The sequence below is a fragment of the Passer montanus genome, unplaced genomic scaffold (genome assembly GCF_014805655.1).
Source record: "Passer montanus isolate IOZ18808 unplaced genomic scaffold, ASM1480565v1 scaffold17, whole genome shotgun sequence".
Taxonomy (NCBI): Eukaryota; Metazoa; Chordata; class Aves; order Passeriformes; family Passeridae; genus Passer; species Passer montanus.
The window spans coordinates 11,880,515-11,899,960 of NW_024364270.1; the positions used below are offsets into that span (position 1 = coordinate 11,880,515).

The following is a 19,446-nucleotide window of genomic DNA, read 5'->3' on the forward strand; positions in this document are numbered from 1 at the left end:
TCCTGCCAAGCAGAGCGTGTGGTTCAGGCCTAAGGAAACTCAGAGGCACCAGCTGTATTTGAAGTACATCTTAAATACTTCTTGGGACATGTAGTTTTGGTGGTGGTTTTTTCGCCTTTTTTTAATTGGATTATGGTCTTAATGAACTGTGAGTTAAAAAGCTGTAAAGGTGTTTTAAGGTTGTGTTCTAGGGGCTGATGAAATGCCAAGCTCCCATCTGAAGGATTATGGAGATGTGATTTAGCATAGGAATTGTAGGTGCAGTGTTCCTTGCTGTGCCAATCTCTGGAGAGAGTTACAGCTATGGTCCCGGTCCATGATCACTTGATACTCAAAAGCAGTGCTAGTAAGAGCTCCGAGACTTCTTTTCTGAAATTAAATCCCATTTGGGTAATTTTGCTTGATCTTTACAGAATTTATCACTTCCCATTTACATCTTTCCTTTCTCAGCTATTTTCCTAGACTGCTGTGCATATCTGAATGTTTAAATTGATTATACTCTCATACCGTGTCCCACCTTAGATATGATGATATTTTGTCATTAGAAGAGAGCTGGTGCTGGAGGCAACTTCGAAGAGTTGTGCTGGGGCTAGCCCTAAGTAGCTGTGCAGGTGATCTGATGTGGAATGGCAGAGGGACCAGTCCTTTGCCTTTGCCTAGGTCTGCCCACACACTTAATGCGTGGTATTCAGCATGTAGCATTATCTTCTAAAGAAGAATTTCTCTACAAAAGAGAAATAGTCCTTAGAATTATTTTTTAGATTCAAATTAATTTACCTAAAATGTGCATGTACTATGCTAATATTTTTAAATGTTAGGAGTTATGCATCTTTGTTATTTAGTTTACAGAGAGTTTGACTGAGTGTTGTTCTGAAGCTGTAAGAATACTCTGGAAGCATTGGCAACATGACCTGACTTGTGTGTTGGTGAAGGTAGTTTTACTTGTCAGTAACACTCCCAATGGGAATGCAGATTGTGAGACACTATTCCAAGGATGTGAATTATTCAATGTGTGCTGTACTGTATTGGGTCACAGCCAAGACAGTGGGTTGTCTTGTTTTGTATTTTCAAGCACTGACTTGCCTGTTGAGTGTTTATGCAAGCTCAGATCTTTATTTTCAAACTAAACCATGGAGAATAAACTAAAAGATTGTTTATGTAGCATGCTAGATTTTTTTTCAGTAACTCCACAGTCTAGTTTAGTAAGGTGGTAGCAGTGCAAAACTATCCTTGGTATAGCTCTTTAAATGTTCATTATAAAAATCCAAAGACTTACAAAGGCGAAGCAGTTGAAAATTATAGGACTCAAGAAGCATATTCTTAAATTAAACGGATTACTCTTTCTGTACCCTGCTTTCCATGTACAGGGAAAAGTACTTTTCAGTGAAATACCTGTCTGAAATTCAAATGCAGAGCAAAACCTTTGTTCATTTAATTTCAATTTTCTACAGATTGTAATTAGAAAATTTTATTTCCTTTTGCACTGCTCTGCAAGAAATTTGAAGGATGATCTTGTGCTGCAGTTAGTGATATTCTTCTGACTTATGTCATTGCCCTTGAGCAACATGCAAATACAATCACTTGGATTTATTCCATAGTCTCAAGTGTGAATTGCTGGGATAGCTCCTCCTACTAAGCCACAATGATGTCAGTGTTTCGGGAAGAGCTCTCATTATCAGATCCCTGTTACTGGTGTGCCTCTTCACTGACCTAAAAACACTTCCTTGTGGCATAGATCTCAAAATCTAAATGTACACAGAAAGATGAGACATTTGTAAAGAAAAACTTGAGTTGGATTACTTAAATGGGCACCAAAGTAAGTTATTTCAAAAATTGTTGAAGCATAAAGGCTTTAGGGAACAGTTCCTGATGTTAAGGCTGTTGTGCCCTGCCTTGCTGCACCAGACTGGTGGCACTGCCTTCCAGAAGGGTGCCAGGCTGATCACAGGTTAACTACAGAACTCTGAGCTCCTGTTGCTCTATTTCCCACTTGTAGTCAGGGGGAAAACCAAGAAAAATACAAACAAGAAGGGAACAAAAAATGGGAAAAAAAAAACCAAACAAGAGGGAGAAACAGAAGCTGTCACATTTTATAGATGGAGCTATTAGAATCTGCGTGGGGTTTTTTTTTAATTATTTTGAAACAGTATGCCACAAAATGTAAGCACTTCACAATTAATTTTTTTTGACACATTTTACCTGATTGTATTACATGTCAGCAGTCTGAAGATTGAGACAGGGCCTCAGAATTAATGAAATATATATATAACTAAATATTTTGAAAAATACTTCCTGTCAGTTCAGTCTGAGGAAGGTAGATAGAATGGTATGTCAAAAGCTGTGCTTTTTTGTTCTGAATGGCTGCAGACTAAAGCAAAACCATGCATCTATTCAATTATAATCTGTCATGCATTTTGTTTTAGGAAGATACATGAGTAGAATGTGTGATGACTGAGAGGGAGTCCCTCTATTAGTGGCATCTGAAATTACATTTACAGCTCAGACAAAAGTGTGGATTTAGGTTTTGTGGGAAGCAACATAGAGACAAAGTACCTGCTGGTACACACTGGTGTGGACAGGGAGTTTTTGGGGCATTTCCTCCTTTTACCATCACTCTTCCTGTCTCTGTTTACAGCTCCTCTGGAGTTGTGCTCAGGATGCAGTTGGCTGATGAGGAGATGTTGTCCCTGTTCTGGTCTTTCACTTCTCTTCAGCCTGTCAGTTATTTGGCCTTTGGGCTTCTATCCCCCAGGAGAGAAAAGGTCTTTCATATCAATGCAGTAGCTGCCAACTTGAGATCAATATAATCTTAGCTGTAGTTATTTTTAACAGAACAACATAACAATCCATTATGCTCCAAATAGGTGGGATTACTGAAGGTTTTATTTTATTCTCCCGTCCACAAGCAAACTGACGGGAAGCAGATGTTCTCTTAGAGTACTCTGAAGTTAGGCCAGACACAGTAAGTGAAACTTCCTTACAGGTACTTGGGTCTGAATTAACAAGAAAATCAAATGCAGAAGTAAAGGATTTGTCTGCTGTTATTTATTTAACTTTGGCTTTGGTTTTTGGTTTGTTTTTTTTTTAATTGGAATAATTTCTGTTCCTTTCAGCAAGGCATCCTGTCAAAACTAGTTGAGTTTTTTAGAAGCTGGTTTCCTTTTCCACTGTATAAGAAAAACGATGACATACTTCACCGACTGGTAAGTGATCACTTTTTTTATTTTTCCATTTCCTTTCCTAATCCACAGGTCTTCCTCTCCTCTATATGTCATCCTTTGAATAACTTCTTTGGTCTGTATTGTTTGTTTTGGCTCTAAGAGTATTATTTATTCTTTAGATGGTACTAATTCTGGTTTTCAGTTACTGTGCCAAATTGGGCACAAAAGCACAGGAACAGTATCAGTAGCCAGGTTAAAGATGTTCAAAATGTGGAAGATAATAAAATATGTGAGAAATTTAAGAAATTATTGAAAGCTGAAATGAGTTTAATTGCAGTGTTGCTACCCCTCTGGTGGAAGGCAGTGGGGAGGTGCTGACTGAAAAAGTCCATGTGTTGCAGCCTAGTGCCTCGTAGAGACCACTAAGACAGAAGGTTCTAGAGCTTCAGCTGCATATTGCTTCACCCTCTGCTTCAGCTTGTTAGCTCAGGCACAGCACCACCACAGAGCAGCTCTACTGCCCCTGGACCCATCCTGCCCTCTTTGTTTCTACACTGCTCTCTACAGGGCTTCTGCTTTTGGGAAAGGCAGAGCAAACTTTGTTTGCTCTTTCTCTGCAGCACCACTTTCCAGTCTGGGCTTGTCTCAGATCTGCTTTTACTTGTACCCAGCTCCTTCATGCTCCTAGTATAGCTTGCAAACGTCACTTCAGACCGTTCCAGAATCTAGAATTCTGGTTTGTTTTTTTCTACTATGATGTAGGGATGATGGCTTCAAATGGAGCTTCAAAAGAAAATGCTGAGCAACATGAGTAGTTAGAATTTTCCATTTCTTACAGAGTTCTGCTGTATGTCAGTTCTTCTTTATCTCAGGAGGACATAATTTCCTCTGAAAATCTCTCATTAGTGATCTTTGATTGAGTTTTTGCTTCCTTCCTCTTCCCCTATGAATCGAGGGTATTATCTTAACAGCAATTTTTAGTGTTACTTTCTTGAGATGGAGGCATAACTGAAGAACATGGAAAACATGTTTGTCCTGTTGCATACTCCAGTAGAGTATTGAAATGACACAGGATGCGTCGGAGGAGGGCAGAGTTTCCTCTTGCACACAGTCCTGAGACAAATGTTTTCCATTGAAAGTAGAATGAAAGTTATCTGAGGTGACATCTGTGCATGGAATTAAATTTCTAAACTAGCTATCTTACGGTTTCATAAAGAATCTCATTCTGTCACTGACAGAATGGAACAGATTTTGTACTGTGAAATGTCACACTTGTGTTAAAAGTTTCTATTAGAGACTTTTCAGAAATATTCTCTTTTCTCTCCTGTAATTAGCTAAATTCAGGGATGCACATGTTCAGTGTTTGTTGGGTTTTGTTATGACATTCTTAACTTGAAGTAATTATGGTTTGGTGCAGTATACAAATAAAAATTTCAGGAGGCTTCTCTGATGGCTCTATTTGTCTTCAAGAGCTCCATATTTGTTTTCAAGAGCTATAGTTGGGGCAAAAGTAGCAAATGCTAATAGCATCAAATTTGCAACTATGTAACTCCCCAAAGCTTGCCTGAGGTTTAGCAGGTGGGAGGTCTTCCGAGCCCCATGCTGTTTCATGTTTGGATGGAGTTCCCTTGGGAAAGGTACAGAATCCTGCAGGAGGGTTCTCCACTGCCTTGGCTCGGGGCGTCAATCCCGTGCACTGTTATTAAGTGTCCTCAAGTGACGTCAGTTGACTAATTAGCAATAGCTCTCTTTCTCTCTTTAAGTTTTGTTTGTTTGTTAATGATATAAATGATGCCGTAGCATTTTTTTTAAAAAAAGTATTTTCAGTTTTTTTAATGCTTTTCTAATAGATCCAGTACCTCTCTTATTCTTATGCAAATACATTGGCATAATCTGTGGCGTGTTTCCAGTTATTGTTACTCTTTGGGTCAGATCACAAAGTCAGTGATGCATCCTGCTAGCCCGAACTGTTAGGTAGTGTGTGAGCTTTAAAAGCAAAACAAGTTTAATAAAAAAGTAGCTACTTGTGATATATCTGAAACATTTCCCTGCTCTGGGAACAGATTGTTGTTAGTAAAGTGTAGGGTGTGTGGGTGTTTGCCTTGTTCTGCTAACTTAATTTTAAGAATTTGCATATTCTTTACTGATGCCTGTTTTTTCTCCTGCCCATTTGTGTGTGGTAAGGATGTTGGATTTCGATTTGACACGCTCCGTACCATCCTGCAACAGGAAGTTCTGCTGCAGGAGGATGTGGAACTGATTGAATTCCTTGACCCCAGTATCCTGTCTGCAGGGCAGTGTAAGCAACAGGAAAACAGACAGCTTCCAACGCTACGCTCCCTAGCAACTCCTAATATTTGGTATTGTATTGAGGATATCTACCATTATAGTCACTGAGAAACAAGCAAAAATTATATTGTGCATTCTTGATATAAAATGCAACATTAAAGTAACTATATTTTTTCTCACATCCTTGGGTCTTTATTCTACTAGACTAGTCCCCAGATTTTTAAATAAGCATGTTTTTTCCATTGGGCATTTTATTGAAAGAGTGAATTTTAATCTGAGGTAACTACATGAATATGAATGAATACTCCCTGACTAATATATTCTAGAAGGAGGAACTAACATAGTTGATTAATTCATTAATTTCTGAAACTATATAGAGGTGATTTTGATAATGAGACATGAGTGTGAAGACTGAATTGAAAAGTGTTTATTTTGGTGTGTGGTCTTTATAAAATATGTTGTGTGTGAGGCAGCAGTATCTGAACAGCTACCACCTGTATTTAAAAAATAACAATGCCAGTGGTTGTTCTGACAGTGTCTTGCTTGGAAATGTGGTAATCAGTAGGAAAAAATATCACATAATATGGGCCAGTGCTATTTTCCCATACATACACTAAAAAAGTAGACAAAATTACACAGTTACACCTCAACTGTTTAAGTTGTGTCAATATTGATGCTCTCTGTCAAACAAGAGAACTTTTGAACCAGATGTTTCTGGTCTTAGCATTATTCAGTTTCTTTAACTTTCAGCTGATAAAGTACACTTACAAAATTTGTGAATATTGTTCACCTTCCAGATGACATCAAGTTTCTGTTTTCATAGACCAGAGGTCAACAGTAGCTTGGAGAAATACCCTGAAAATGATAGAAAATTCAATAAAGATAAAAGTTTAATGCTACACTTGGGAAGGAAAAGTCAAGTTAAGAAACACCAAGTGATGAATAATTGGGTATGCAGTACTACTCCAGGAAAGGATCTGATATCTATGGGATGGTTATGATATGTAGAAGGTGGAGATCACTCATCATTTGTTCTGTTCAAAAAAGGGAAGCATAAGAGGAGGAATAATGCAATTAATCTCCCAGTGATTCGAACTGGGACTTGAGGGAAGTCTTTTGAACTCTGAGGATACTTAGGAGTTGGAATAGCCATGACATGGGTTGTGGAGTCTCCATTTTCATCTTTGGTCTGTCCATGCTGATCTGGGTTAAGCCACCAGAAGCTGAAAATGAACAAAGTGAGCTGTTAAATCCCTTCTAGTCTTTAATTGTTGTGATTTGATTTATTTTAATTGTGGGACTTTATTTTTTAATGTACTAAGGAAGTTAGAGACTGTGTGTCTGTCCCTTTCAGAGGTACTTACATATTTAGCATATTTTAACCCTGGATTTTTACTGAAACCTATCAGTAGCCAATAGCCTTAAAGAGTTAACACTTGTAAAGCTGGTTGAAATTTGACCACAAAACTGTCCAGGAAACAGAAACCCAGAGATTGTGTCTTATTTTAGAAATGGAAAAATATTCCAAGTCTATACTTCCAAACCTAAATGTGGGATACACAGCTCTAAGGGGTAAAGGAAAAAAAAAAATTCATTGAAAATATTCTGGAAAAGTATAGTTGTAATGCACCTTGAAGCTGGTATCCCATCCACCTCTCTGAAGAGTGTGATTATTTTACAAAACCGTGTAATGATATATATGAAACACGGTGTATTTCTAGCAGTTACTTATTTATGTTGAATTTTTATAGCGGAAAGTAACAACTTTATAGGGTTTTAAAATATCTTTGAGAAGTAACTGAGATACTACGAAATCTATTCTTTAAGGATTTTCAAAAGGTGCCAAACTTTTTTAAAAGCCTATTCAAGCCATCTTTATAAAATTGTGTTAGAAACTAGTGGTGCATTGGAGTTCAAGTTAAATGAGTCAGCCTCTAGAAAAAATACAGCTGGCACTAATTGAGGAATTTGCTACCAAAAGAAACATGCCCTTCCCTACTGTACTCTTGAACCTGGAAGTACAGATATTACAGTTCCTACACACCCTGGTTTATAATGCTGAGTAGTCAGTTTTTTTCTTTTTTTTTTATTTTCTTTTCTATTTTTTTAAAGTCATGTAAGTGTGTAAGAGAAACTAACCTTTCAAAGTGGTACATTACTCTCCTACTCATGCTGTAAAAAAGCTGAAGAAAGGTTTCCTTACAGTTTACCAGCCAAGTAATATCATGTACATATTCATCCAAACCTGTCACAAGGGGTAGTTTTCAGTGTTTACAGCTCCCTTCAGGACCTACATAAAAGCCCCACAAGTAAGATCGTGTAATCTCAAATGTAACTGAAAAGTTGGTAATTTTCCCAGCCGTTTGCCCTCAGTAAGGTGTGGTTGGTGGTGCTGTCTCTCTGCAGGGATGTCTCGCTGCTCCTTGCCTTTGTAAGTGCGCTGCTCATGTTTCCTTCGTGGTGGAAGGGATCGTCATGGCTGCTGTGCGGGCCCCTGCTGCTCCTCTATGCAGCCTCTAGGGCGTGGGGCACGTGGAGGACAGCCAGGCTGCAAATGTCCCTGCGGAAATGCTCTGTCCAGCTGGAAGAAACAGTGGCCAACAGCCGGGCCTTTACTAATCTCGTGAGGAAAGCACTACGACTCATTCAAGAGACTGAAGTGATTTCCAGAGGATTTACCCTGTGAGTCTGTATTTCGCTTTACTTACTGCACAGATCCATACAAACCAGCTGTCGTCTAAAATTGTCTTGTTACATTGTCTCCCATAACACGTGGAATTACTGAAAAACATAATACTTAAAGGTTTTAATTCACATGAAGTAGTATAATTACTATTCATACTAAAAGTATGAATTCTAACAACTCAGTGTTAAAACCCCGCATCCTGAAGGTGAATTAAGTCTCACAAAACTCATGTGCCTTTGAAATGTTCCGCATTGCTAGCAATGAAATATATAAACAAATGGACTTTGAACTAAGTTAACTATTTTGGAGAGACATTTAGAATTTTTTATCTTACATTACCAAATTCATGTAAATAAACTGATCTGCAAGTGATCATTCATATTTTACAAAACAGGATGACATGAAAACCATTCTATTTTTATTTAACAAATATGTCTGAAGTAGTGAGAACACAGTAATCAGCAAAAACCATCAAACATCATTTCCCACCTCAAGTAAAGTTAACATTAGTCTTTTTTTCTTGCATACAGTTGTTGAAACATTTAGATTCTTAAATTATTTACTGTTGAATTTGCCTCTCTTCCACTTAAGGGATGCAAAAGTGTTTCTGATTATTTAGCTCTTGTAGTTATTTGATAAGTTTTGCTGATTTGCTGTGTGAAAGGACATCAGAAAGTGTTCAGTGTATGCAGTGATTCCAAAGCCCACAGGCCTGTTTCTGTGTACTCTCATTGCTGTGGATGCTTTCACATTGTAACCACCTGTGATGAATCCATGTGTGCCAATTCTGCTTAAGGCTAAAGAAGGTGGGAAGCACCAACACCTGAAATACAGTCAACTTCTTTCCAAAAAAAAATTCAGAAGTTCCCTTGTGGGCAACAAGATGTTTATCTGTGCCAGACCAACTATTCTACATTCAGACACATGTTCTTACATGCAAGTGTGCAACTTTAGACTTAAAATTCTGGATTAATTTTTTAGCTTGAGATACCTTCAGTGTATTTCACTGAAGAAATGTTTCATTCTCCTTTGGAATGCATAAGCATGTCTTCAGTCTGCCTAGCTATGTGGTTTTTGTTTTGGTCTGGATTTTGCTGAAGAAGCATATACTTGAGCAATAGGCAGCCTTATCTTTGCAAACGGGTTCTTAAAAGAAATTATTGTTCAGGCTTGTCCAAATTACAGATGAGAAAAACATTTGGAATTTTGCCTAAGTTTAAGCAAACGAACTTGTGGTCAATGTCTAAATTGCTGCTGCCTTGTTCTTTTACTACATATCTCAGATAACAGATTAACAAAAAACAGACTGGTCTTTAAGCTGATACTTGATCTAATAGCTTCTTTAGTTGAAACTTTGGCAAGCTTTTCAAAAGACTTGGGTATATGGATGGAGTGGGAGAAGTTTGACTGTGCCAGCATCCTCACTGGAACAACTGTACAGTGTAAAGAAGTCAGTGCTGTAAAAGTTTTGGGTTGGTTTAGCCTAGAGGAACTTCTAACTCCAGAGTGTCCTTTCCTGCATCCACATATGCAAGAGATGCTGCTGCACAGGGCAATGTGAAATTCTTTGCTTTGGGTACCTCTTTGAGTATGATCCAAAATACTAGTTTTCCCCTTTTTTTTTCCCTAGAATTTTCTACAGTAAACCACCAGAACAAAGTTCAGTATTTTCTGCTGTAGTAAGGTTATCAAATCTTAGTGCTTTTTCAAAAGGAGTTTCATGGCAGTAGAAATGGTTGTATTTGAAAAGTTACTGAATATCCTCTTGTGTTATTTTACATCTTTGAAGGAAGGAGATTTCAATGAGGTACAGCATCCTGGTCAGTGTTACATGTGCAGCTGTTTTAAGGTACTGCTGATTCAGCATAGGCATTGACCATATTGTGAGTGGAAAGATACTGAAGCTGTTATTTAAATAGTGCCAAGTTCAGGCTTTGACTGGTTGTACTTAGCCAAACTCTGACAGGGCAAGTCTAGGTCTGCAGCTTTGGCCTGAAGTTCCTCGTGATCCTCTGCTGGTTTTCCTCCCCATGACACAATCCGTTGCTGTTCTCATAGGCTTATTTACACATCCATTGAAATATCTATGGCTTTGCTTTATTCTACCCTAATTGCCCCTTATTAATTGATACTGGACTGTCTCTTACTGTCACTAATCTAAGTGGTAGATTATTACTGATGAGGTTTTGGTCAGTTCTCTATAGGTTAGGTGATTTATTACTGTGTGGTGGTGCCTGCTGTACTCAGATAGTCAAACATCCTTTTGCTTTCGTTCCCCTCCCAGTAAAACTGACTGCAGCCACAGGAACTCGAACAGGAATTAGATCAGGAAGAACTTGAGCAGGGAGCTTGGATTAGATGGCCTCCAGTGATCCCTTGCCATCTTAACTGTTCTGTAGTCCTGTCAGGCTTCTCTTACATTAGCTGCTCTCAAAGACAACTTGATATTCTGATTCCAGCATGGCCTTTGGAAGTGTTTAATGCTCTGTTGGAATCTCTGTGTGGTACCAGCTCTGTGATGCAGAGATGGCCGAGACCTCACCTGGGTGGCTTGGATTACAGAAATTATGTAGCAAAGGTAGGGCAGTGCTGTACTCAGGCAGAAGGGCAGTATTTCTTTCTAATTGCTTCATTTGCAATTAGCCAAATGAAGCCTGATCACAGGTTGCAGCCTGGAATTTCTGGAGAGTAATGAAAGTATGCCCATTGTTTCGTACATCATAAAACAAGAACTGAAGGAATACACAATGAAAGACTGCAGCAGTAAGCAGCATTTATGCCCTTGCTTGTCACCAAAATAATTAACTTCTTTTCCGAAATGCTCCCTTTTTACTGTATTTTAAACTTGAATTAAGCTCTGTGAACTTAATACATATGGATATATATTAGCATCTTTAGAGAACTGCTTTCATGGTGGAGTGCAGTAATAGATTTTTATTAATGTGTTTATATAAACTTGTTAAAAGTTGAAAGCAAATTTAAGATTTGGCTTGTAAAATTAATGTAGAAATATGTTGTTCTATACAGTAAAATGGGTTTGGAACTGTAGGAAAGGGGAAATTCACCCACCAAGTTTCTTTGCTTCTTGCTACTTGTGGCTGATATGCAAAGCTGATAACATTTAAGTCCAATTAAAATACATAGAAGATAAACTTTTTACAAGGGTGTGTGGTGACAGGACAAGGGGGAATGGCTTTAAATTGAAATAGGACAGGTTTAGATTACATATTAGGACAAAAATTCTTGACTGTGAGGGTGGTGGGACACAGGAACAGATTGTTCAGAGAAGTGGTGACTTACCCATCCCTGGAAGTGTTCAGGGCCAGGCTGTATGGAGCTTTGAGGAGCCTGGTGAAATGTGTCCCTGCCCTTGGCAGGGGGTTTGGAATTAGAGGATCTTCATGTTCCCTTCCAACCCAAACGATTCTGTGATCTGTGAAGATAAATGAAACACTAGGAATTTAGGGGTATGACATACCTGACAGAAAAACATACAATAGATTCTATTTAAATTAGTCAAATAAGGAAGGATTTTTTAATAAAAAGCACTGAAGCAATCCATTCCAGAAGGAAAGCAGATTGTTTTGCTGAATACTGGCAGTACATGCTGTGCATGAGTTATGCTATATTTGTTCTCTATAGGAGTTGGAAAAGTCTGCATCACTGTAGTAGAACATAGATCCCTGTCTCTATTTTATGGTAGAAGAAATTTGCTCCTTTTCTTTGAGCTTTCTTCTGACAATTCACATGGGCTTAGGTCTACAAACTAATGTGAGAGTTTATACATAAACACTTCCAGTTGTTACTTCCAAAAGCTAGGGAAAGGTTAGAGATTGGCATGTACTGCATTACACGCTTGTTCCCTTGTGAAAGATACAGCAAGGCTAGCATTTTAAATTTACATTTAGAAATGGGAATAAACACAGTTTGGTTTTTATTATTTCAGATTGTAAAGTCATTTATGAGATGTTATATAAACCACTTTAATAACACATAATTTAAAATGGTATGCAGATATTTGATATTGTATTTCAGCTAGCATATTCAATATATGGCAATATTTGGCATGAATCTCCTTGTGTTAATGGTGTTGAACATGCTGATATATGGTTCCAGCCTTGCTCACTGGGTGGGCTGCTCTGGTTTTCATATCTGATAGTGAAGGCCATAAGCTATTTCCCCTCCCAGCCAATGTGCAGCATGGTCCAGTGAAGCACACGGAGTAGGACTGACCTTTTCCTGGCAGTGTCAGTCTGCTGACTTGGTCAGCTTTTTTGTCAGATGGACTACAGAAATAGTTACCAATGCCACAGCCCACCTCAGGCTTACCAGGTACCCTGTGTGCTTTCCCCTTTTTAGTGGCTGCACATGACATCACCTCTTCACTCTGCCCTGGGAAGGGTGAGAGCAGAAGCAGGCTTCCAGTCCCCAAACAATTAGCCACAACTGATTGTCCTGTGGTCCAGACCATGTTCATTCCCGAGCTGATTCTACTAAAAACAGTCCCAGCAAGTAGAGCTGTTTCCAGAGTCTCAGTCACAGGTTTGACAGCAGGTTGTGTATGAAAAGATACAGCTGGAGCTTAAAGTTCCACAGATCTGTTCAATCTTCACCCAGATCACAATTCATTTTATTTCCAGATGAGGTGGTTTCTTAAAGTGCTAAAGCCAATCTGAGTTATATTCTAATAGGCAAATGGCATTGTTTCTTTTAAATGGTATATTCACCTGAATAGTCAGACACCAAATGTATTTTCTGACATGCTTGTGTGGTGTATCCATGTCATGTGTTTACCTGTCAAGACTCTCACAAACACAGCTGCCATTCATTGCATGATGATAAAATCTATGTCGCCCTCTCAAATAATATTTTTCTTCACCTAGGTCAAAAAAATATAGTGTTTTGTATGGAAAGCTATGTGTTGACACCTTTTTTCTGCAAAAATTATTGAAAAAATAGATTTGTATATAAAGAGGTATATGTTAAATACATGTTAATTAAACCTTTCAAAGCTGGCAGTGGGCTTGTAATAGTTTTGTATCCTGATTGAGATAATGTTATGGCATGTCTGCCATTACTGTGCCATTTTGGAAAATTTTAGAGAAAATAAATGTGTTCAGGAGTTTTGCCACGGCACAGATGGGAATAAATTCAGGCTATTTACTGAGGAATCCTGACTGTTGTCTGAAATTTTGATTAAATATATCATTTATAAGATCACAGTTTAGTCTCATAGTTACTGAGTGATTTGAAAAAGCTTTCTAAATAATGAAATAGGAAAACTGATGTACTGTTCTTTAAAAATACTTTAGGACATCTGTACAGTTGTATCACATTTTACTTTTCAAGTTTGCTTGACAGGGTCAGTGCCGCTTGCCCATTTAATAAAGCTGGACAGCATCCTAGCCAGCACCTGATCGGCCTGCGCAAAGCCGTGTACCGCTCCGTCAGAGCCAACTTCCGAGCTGCAAGACTGGCCACTCTGTACATGCTGAAAAAATATCCTTCCTGTAAAAACACACCAGCTCAGGCAGTCCGGGTTGCCTACTTGCACTTGGGCCAATGTTGAGAGTCAGGATGTCTAGAAATATACAGTATCTAATTACATATCTAAACAAGGGAAAGAAAAGGTAGCTTAGTAAATTTGGGCTTGTGTTTGGTTTGGAACGTGCTTAAAATTTGCGTTTTTGTGTACTGTGCAGTGTGATGAGATAAGATTCAATGCACTGAAAACATTGTATCATTATTGACACCCATGCTTTGGTGTAAGTGCTGATGATGCGTTTCAGAGTCCTTCAAGATTTTGTTTTATAATTCTTCTTCTCTGAACAATATGGCCTTTCATTCAACATCCCTGTGTTCAAAGGTAAGTTGGTTTTCTCCTACCAAATTAACTGCAGCAAATTAAGCTTTTCTTTTAATGTATGTCTTAAGTATGGTAGAAGGAGATCAGTCTGATGAACCTGTGACAGAGAATTAAAAATTTTAGGTCACAGCTTTATTCATGGTGATACAAATTGGATAAACTTGATATGTTATCATTCTCACTTCTATTCAGTAGAACTAGAAGTTTAGCAGTATTTGCTTGTGGCTAATGTACCCTTTTTTAGTTAGATAGCTGCCTTCAATGAGTACAGTTAAATAATTTTGCCCTGATTAAAATTCGTTCCCATGTAGAAGAGAAAATATGCAGTCAAATTTTGGCCTTATACCAGGCAGTTGTGTCAAACTTGGTAGACCAGTGACTTAATGAGAGGGAAAGTCATATTGCTTGCATTTTGTGTGGAGAGATGGTTGGGTACTAGCAGAAACATCTCAGCATTTTCTCACACCATTCTTACTCTGATTTGTTCATGTCAGCAAGAGTGCATTGCTCAAAATCACAGAACAAAATGCCACAGAAAAGAGTATTTGTCTTTTAATTCAGAATCTAAGGTTATAGCAGGATGCAATGGCTGAAAGCCTAAACTATAAATTAGGCACTTTGGGTTAAGTACTTACAGGATGTCGTGCAGACCAGTTCAAAAGCTCTCTGCACTGTCCTCCATTGAATTCTGTGGTGACTCAGGCAGTGCTTCCCTTGGCATGCTAGCTGCTTAAACTTTTATTCTTAAGAGCCTTGTGGGTTCTGCATCATGGGAATCTGATGTAGCTATGTACAAGCTGGATGGAGGAAATCTTGTAGCTTATGTTATTGGCTGATGTTAATAAACTCATCCTCAGCTGATGCAGAATGGTCTGAAGTATTTTGATAGGTAGGACTTGGGCATTGGACCACATAAACTTTAAAAGCTTGGACTTTGTTGTGAGGTTGTGGTTCTTTGTTGTCAAGGCATAAATAGTGTTATTTTTTTGTTAGTGATAAAACCAGACATTGGATAGTAGTATTTTAAACTGAGTGATGTCTTACCCTATTAGAATGGAATGCATATAAAATGCCTTCTTTGTCTTTGAGATGCATTGGGCACAGGAACTTTTGCAGTTTTCCTGTAGTAAATCTTGTAAAAACTTGTTGCTTCTGCTCTGTAAAGGTTTAGTTATTGCATCATGAACTGTTAGAAAAACCCATAACTTTAACTAGGGAGAGGGAAAGTTCATGCAAGAAAACAAGTAAGCTAAACAAAAGGTTTGTTTGACATTGTAAAAGCCTAAATTGCCACACTGAAATATCTGAGACACTTGGGCATTTTTCAGCACAATGTTTCTTCCTTGACCAGCCAGTTCATCAGTTAGCTCACCCCTGGAGAGCAGGTGAGAATTTGTAGAAGAGCAGCTTGGATTTCCCAGGAATCCTGTGAGGCTCTCCTGTTAGGCCTTCAGATGGGAACGTGCTTTTGAAGACTAAAGTATGAATGTTAAATTGTTACATACGGGGATACATTAGCATTCTTGCTTTTCTATAGGTAAATAAGAGTGTCTAACATGATAAGAGGTTACATTCACTGTGCAGGTATTTTATTCTGGATTTCACAGTTCATTATTAAGTAGCATTGCCTTCTCTTCTTTCAAGCTAATAGGGCATGTAAGTTAAACAGATGAATGAAGAGAGACATAGAAAAATTTAACTAATCTAAGATAGTTAGGCTTTAGTATTTTGGCTTTAACAAAATTCAGTAGGGCTAAAAATACTACAAGATCAAAGTGCACGAAGGAAGTGTGTTCCTGTATATGATGGTGTGTATGTGTTTAAACTTCCTAAATGTTTGATCCTTAGGAAGCTAATGGGGGCATGGGGTCAGTTCTCTGCTTTCATCTGTCAGATAGAAATGGGAGTGGAAGGGTGCAGTAGAGGAGGGCAAGGCAGGAGGTGCAGGAGGCCATGGGGAGTCCCTGGCTGAGACACAGCACGGGTAAGTGGCTCCTTGGTCAAACCTCACATCTGAGATGTTGCCTGGAATTTCTTTTTAGCATGGCTTAGGAATCCTTGTGTGTCCAAACTGCTTTTTGTGGTGTTCATACTGTTGGAAATGCCATGTTGCAGGAAAAGGCTAACCAGGAGTACAAGTAGTTTCTAAGATAGTGGTCCTGAAGGATTTTGACCTGACTTTTCAATTTCTGATGGAGTTACCATCCTCATCCTATGTGCTCCCTCTTCTGGGCATGCTGTCAGGTTAATTTAGAGTAGACACCATTTATGTGAGGCAGCAGATGGTGACAACAGTAATATTCTGATCCTAATTAATTTACGTTGCAGGGTTTTGTTTGAACACTTAATAGGCTTCTTCCTTTCAAGACATTAGGAATAAAGCAGGGAGAAATGTGGTTTTTTAGATCCTGGACACTTTGCTTTACACAGAATATTACTTTTTCCTACAATGTTCTTCTGCTTAACTGGTAAAAGTCTCTTGAGCAAATCAGTTTTGCAAGTTCAATCCTATGAAAATTTAGCACATGGAAGATTTGGGGGTGAAAGTGAAAGCGGATGGAACTTGTAGCTTCCCCCAGAAAAAACATCAGATGGACAAGAGACAAGTGCTTCTAATTGGCTTTATGTGCAAGAGATGAGAGCATTCAGTTTCTAGATCAAACTATAAATGAAAAACAAATATATTAAATTAAGACCATACTTTTCATTAATGCTTTACAAATATATACATATTTCTGTGGAACAGATGTGATTTTGTACTTATGGACATAAGTTAACATTTCTGTTTTAAATGAATTTTACTATTTTGTGACTGGGTAACTATCAGAAAACATGCAAAAATCTGGAACTGTTCCTCCCCAGCCTGAGGTTATCCTAGAATTAGTGCTATTTTAAAATAAATGCTGCCCTAGTCTATGAATTTTTTTTCTCTTTTCTGGTATCAGTTATATTTGGCTTGCTTCCTACTTTTTAAGCATTTTTGATGACTAGAAATATTTCTTTTCCGACAGATTTTAATTGTGCTGAGTGGTGTTGATAGATACCAGTTTGTCACTCATCCTGCCAAAATCATAATGTCTTTACAGTGATGTAATCAATAAAGTTAATGGTATGACACAGTCAGGGAGCTCCTGTTCTTCACAGAGCTCTCTGAAATGTTAAAGACCTTTTACTGTAAAGACCTCTGAACAGTCCATCCACAGACAGACCTCTCAGTGAATTCACATCCTGAGTTCAGTCTAGGCTACCTTAGTACAGGCTACCTTTAAAACTTAAAATTGCACAATTGTTCTCTTTCCTCTGTCAATTTCTGGTTTAAGATTGACATGAACTATGTCTTGGAAACTCAATATTTGAAAATAAGCTGTTTCACTCATGCAAAAGGGATGCAGGGATTTTTCATCAATCTACTTTGTTTCTTTTTATATGTTTGTATTTTGTCAGTTTCTTATCTCCCATCCTTCAAAGAGCCTTTAAAACTTGTGCTTCAAATAAGGATTGTGAAACAGGATTCAGGTGGATTTGGGATGCAAGTATGTGATTTCATAAAAATTGCCTGGAATGAGAAACCTTATTAAGTATTTCTTTCCTTTTCTGTGTGTTTAATGCAAAAGTGGCTTTGTTTACCACCTTAACTCCAGCTAAACTTACCCTCTGAACTCGGAGAGCGACAACGTGACCAGCTACATCTGTGTGGTCCCCTTTAAGGAGCTGGGTCTGGGACTGAGTGAAGAGCAGGTCTCTGAAGAGGAGGCACACAATCTGACTGATGGCTTCAGCCTGCCTGCACTCAAGGTAAGCTCTCCTAGAAGGGCTTAATGCATCCATGCAGGCTCCTGGTCAAAATCTTTCTGTTGTCTTGAAGTCCTGTGGCTTGTACATCCTAGCCTGTAGCAACACACCGAATTGAGGGTAAGGTGCAACCAGTTGGGCTCTTATTCTGTGTTTCTACACTTATCAGCATCCACCTGATTTCTTTGTGCATGTAGAGAAAGAGAAGTTACTCAATACAACATTAGGATACTTTTCTGCAAATCATGGAAGTTCAAGCCAGTGTTCTATAATCAGCTTGATCAATCCCCTTAAACATCATTTTTTGCTCTCTGATTTCACCTGATCCCAGCTGAATAAAATAATTTCTGGATTGGTACTTAATTCATTTTTTATCTAATCTCTTGATGTGAATAAAAAGAGAGACATCAAAAATCACAAATTAGTTGTAAATGCCAAAGGGAGTAGCTGCATTTAGTCACACTGAGGAGCAGAAATCATAAGCTTGGACCCCTGCTGCCATGAGCCAGTGTGGTTCTTTGATCTTTGCAAAACTTCTAACTGAACAGAGTGACAACCATATAATGGCCTTTTTATCTATTTTGAGATGTTAGGGGTTTTTTTATTTGCATGAGTCAAATTGGAAGGAAGATCTAATTTGCAAGCCTTCTATACTCTAATGACCCTCTGCCAGGGCAGTTCCCCTTTAGCATTGTCTTTTTAATGGAAAATTCCATTATTATATGACTTCTGTGTTTCTCTGGGGTTGGCTTTTGTTGTATTTTTATTCTCTTCATTTATAGACCTTGACTTCTTTTGTTCTGACAGTAAATGCTACCAGTAATAGTGATTACTAAGCTTTGAGGCTTTGTCTAATTAGCTTTAAGCTAAGAGCTACAATAAATAGCAGCTTTTGGGATTTTTTTTTCTTGCATTTCATTAGCTGAAGTTCTAATAGCAATCATGTAAGCCTGCTCATTTACCCACTTCTTTCTAAGCACAAGAAGCCAGTCAGAGGTGCCCAAGCTTGTAAACTAAGCCTTTGTTTACCTGCAACTTGCAGTAATTTAACTGAACTCTGTTTTAGTTAAACTGGTTAGGATGCTTTCTGGATACACTTAAGCTCACAAAAACTAGTAAATCTCAATTTATGATAACTCATAACAGCCAGCAATGTAGGCTGGGTGTGGTATAGCTGAACCAAGCTAAATTAACATACATCAGTCCTAAGCAGATTCCTGTGTAGGTATAACATACTTTGATAACCTTGGGACACATTTGTGTGGTGAGCCTTGGATGTATGTGCAGACCTCAGGGGTTTTTCCTCCCCTTTGGGAGAATTTGTCTTTCTATTAAAATGCAGGTCATGCTAAGCCATATGACAAATGTAGCATGTGTCTTTTTGCTACCTTGTCCTTGACGTAAAGCAATTTAAAGAGTGAAAATTTTTCACTTAAGAAAAAATTCCCAGTTTAAGCTGAGGACAGGTGGATATTTTGTGTCAGCAAAGAGCATCAGTAGTTAATGACAGAGCAAGCTGCTTGTAACCATAAATACATCTGGAATTTCCTTTTCTCTTTTCGTTGTGCTTTTTTCAGGTAGGTTCTTGATTATTACTATCAGTTCCTGAAGTCCACTATTTCTGTGTGCTACTTTTTTACTGCCTGTGATTT

At 38.2% G+C, this 19,446-nt stretch overlaps 1 protein-coding gene across 5 annotated transcripts in view; it reads left to right on the forward strand.

The window, feature by feature from the left end:
* The window catches only part of VEZT (vezatin, adherens junctions transmembrane protein), a 53,132-nt gene that overhangs the window by 16,270 nt on the left and 17,416 nt on the right, over positions 1–19,446 (forward strand). For 2 of the 5 annotated variants that reach the window (XM_039704171.1, XM_039704174.1), the window contains exons 3-7: positions 3,114–3,203; positions 5,346–5,521; positions 7,857–8,132; positions 13,486–13,635; positions 17,650–17,797. In XM_039704171.1, coding sequence (XP_039560105.1) covers positions 3,114–3,203; positions 5,346–5,521; positions 7,857–8,132; positions 13,486–13,635; positions 17,650–17,797 — 840 coding nt within the window. Of the gene's footprint in view, positions 1–3,113; positions 3,204–5,345; positions 5,522–7,856; positions 8,133–13,485; positions 13,636–17,649; positions 17,798–19,446 lie in introns of those variants that run through there. The other 3 variants (XM_039704172.1, XM_039704175.1, XM_039704173.1) reach the window with 2 other exon arrangements.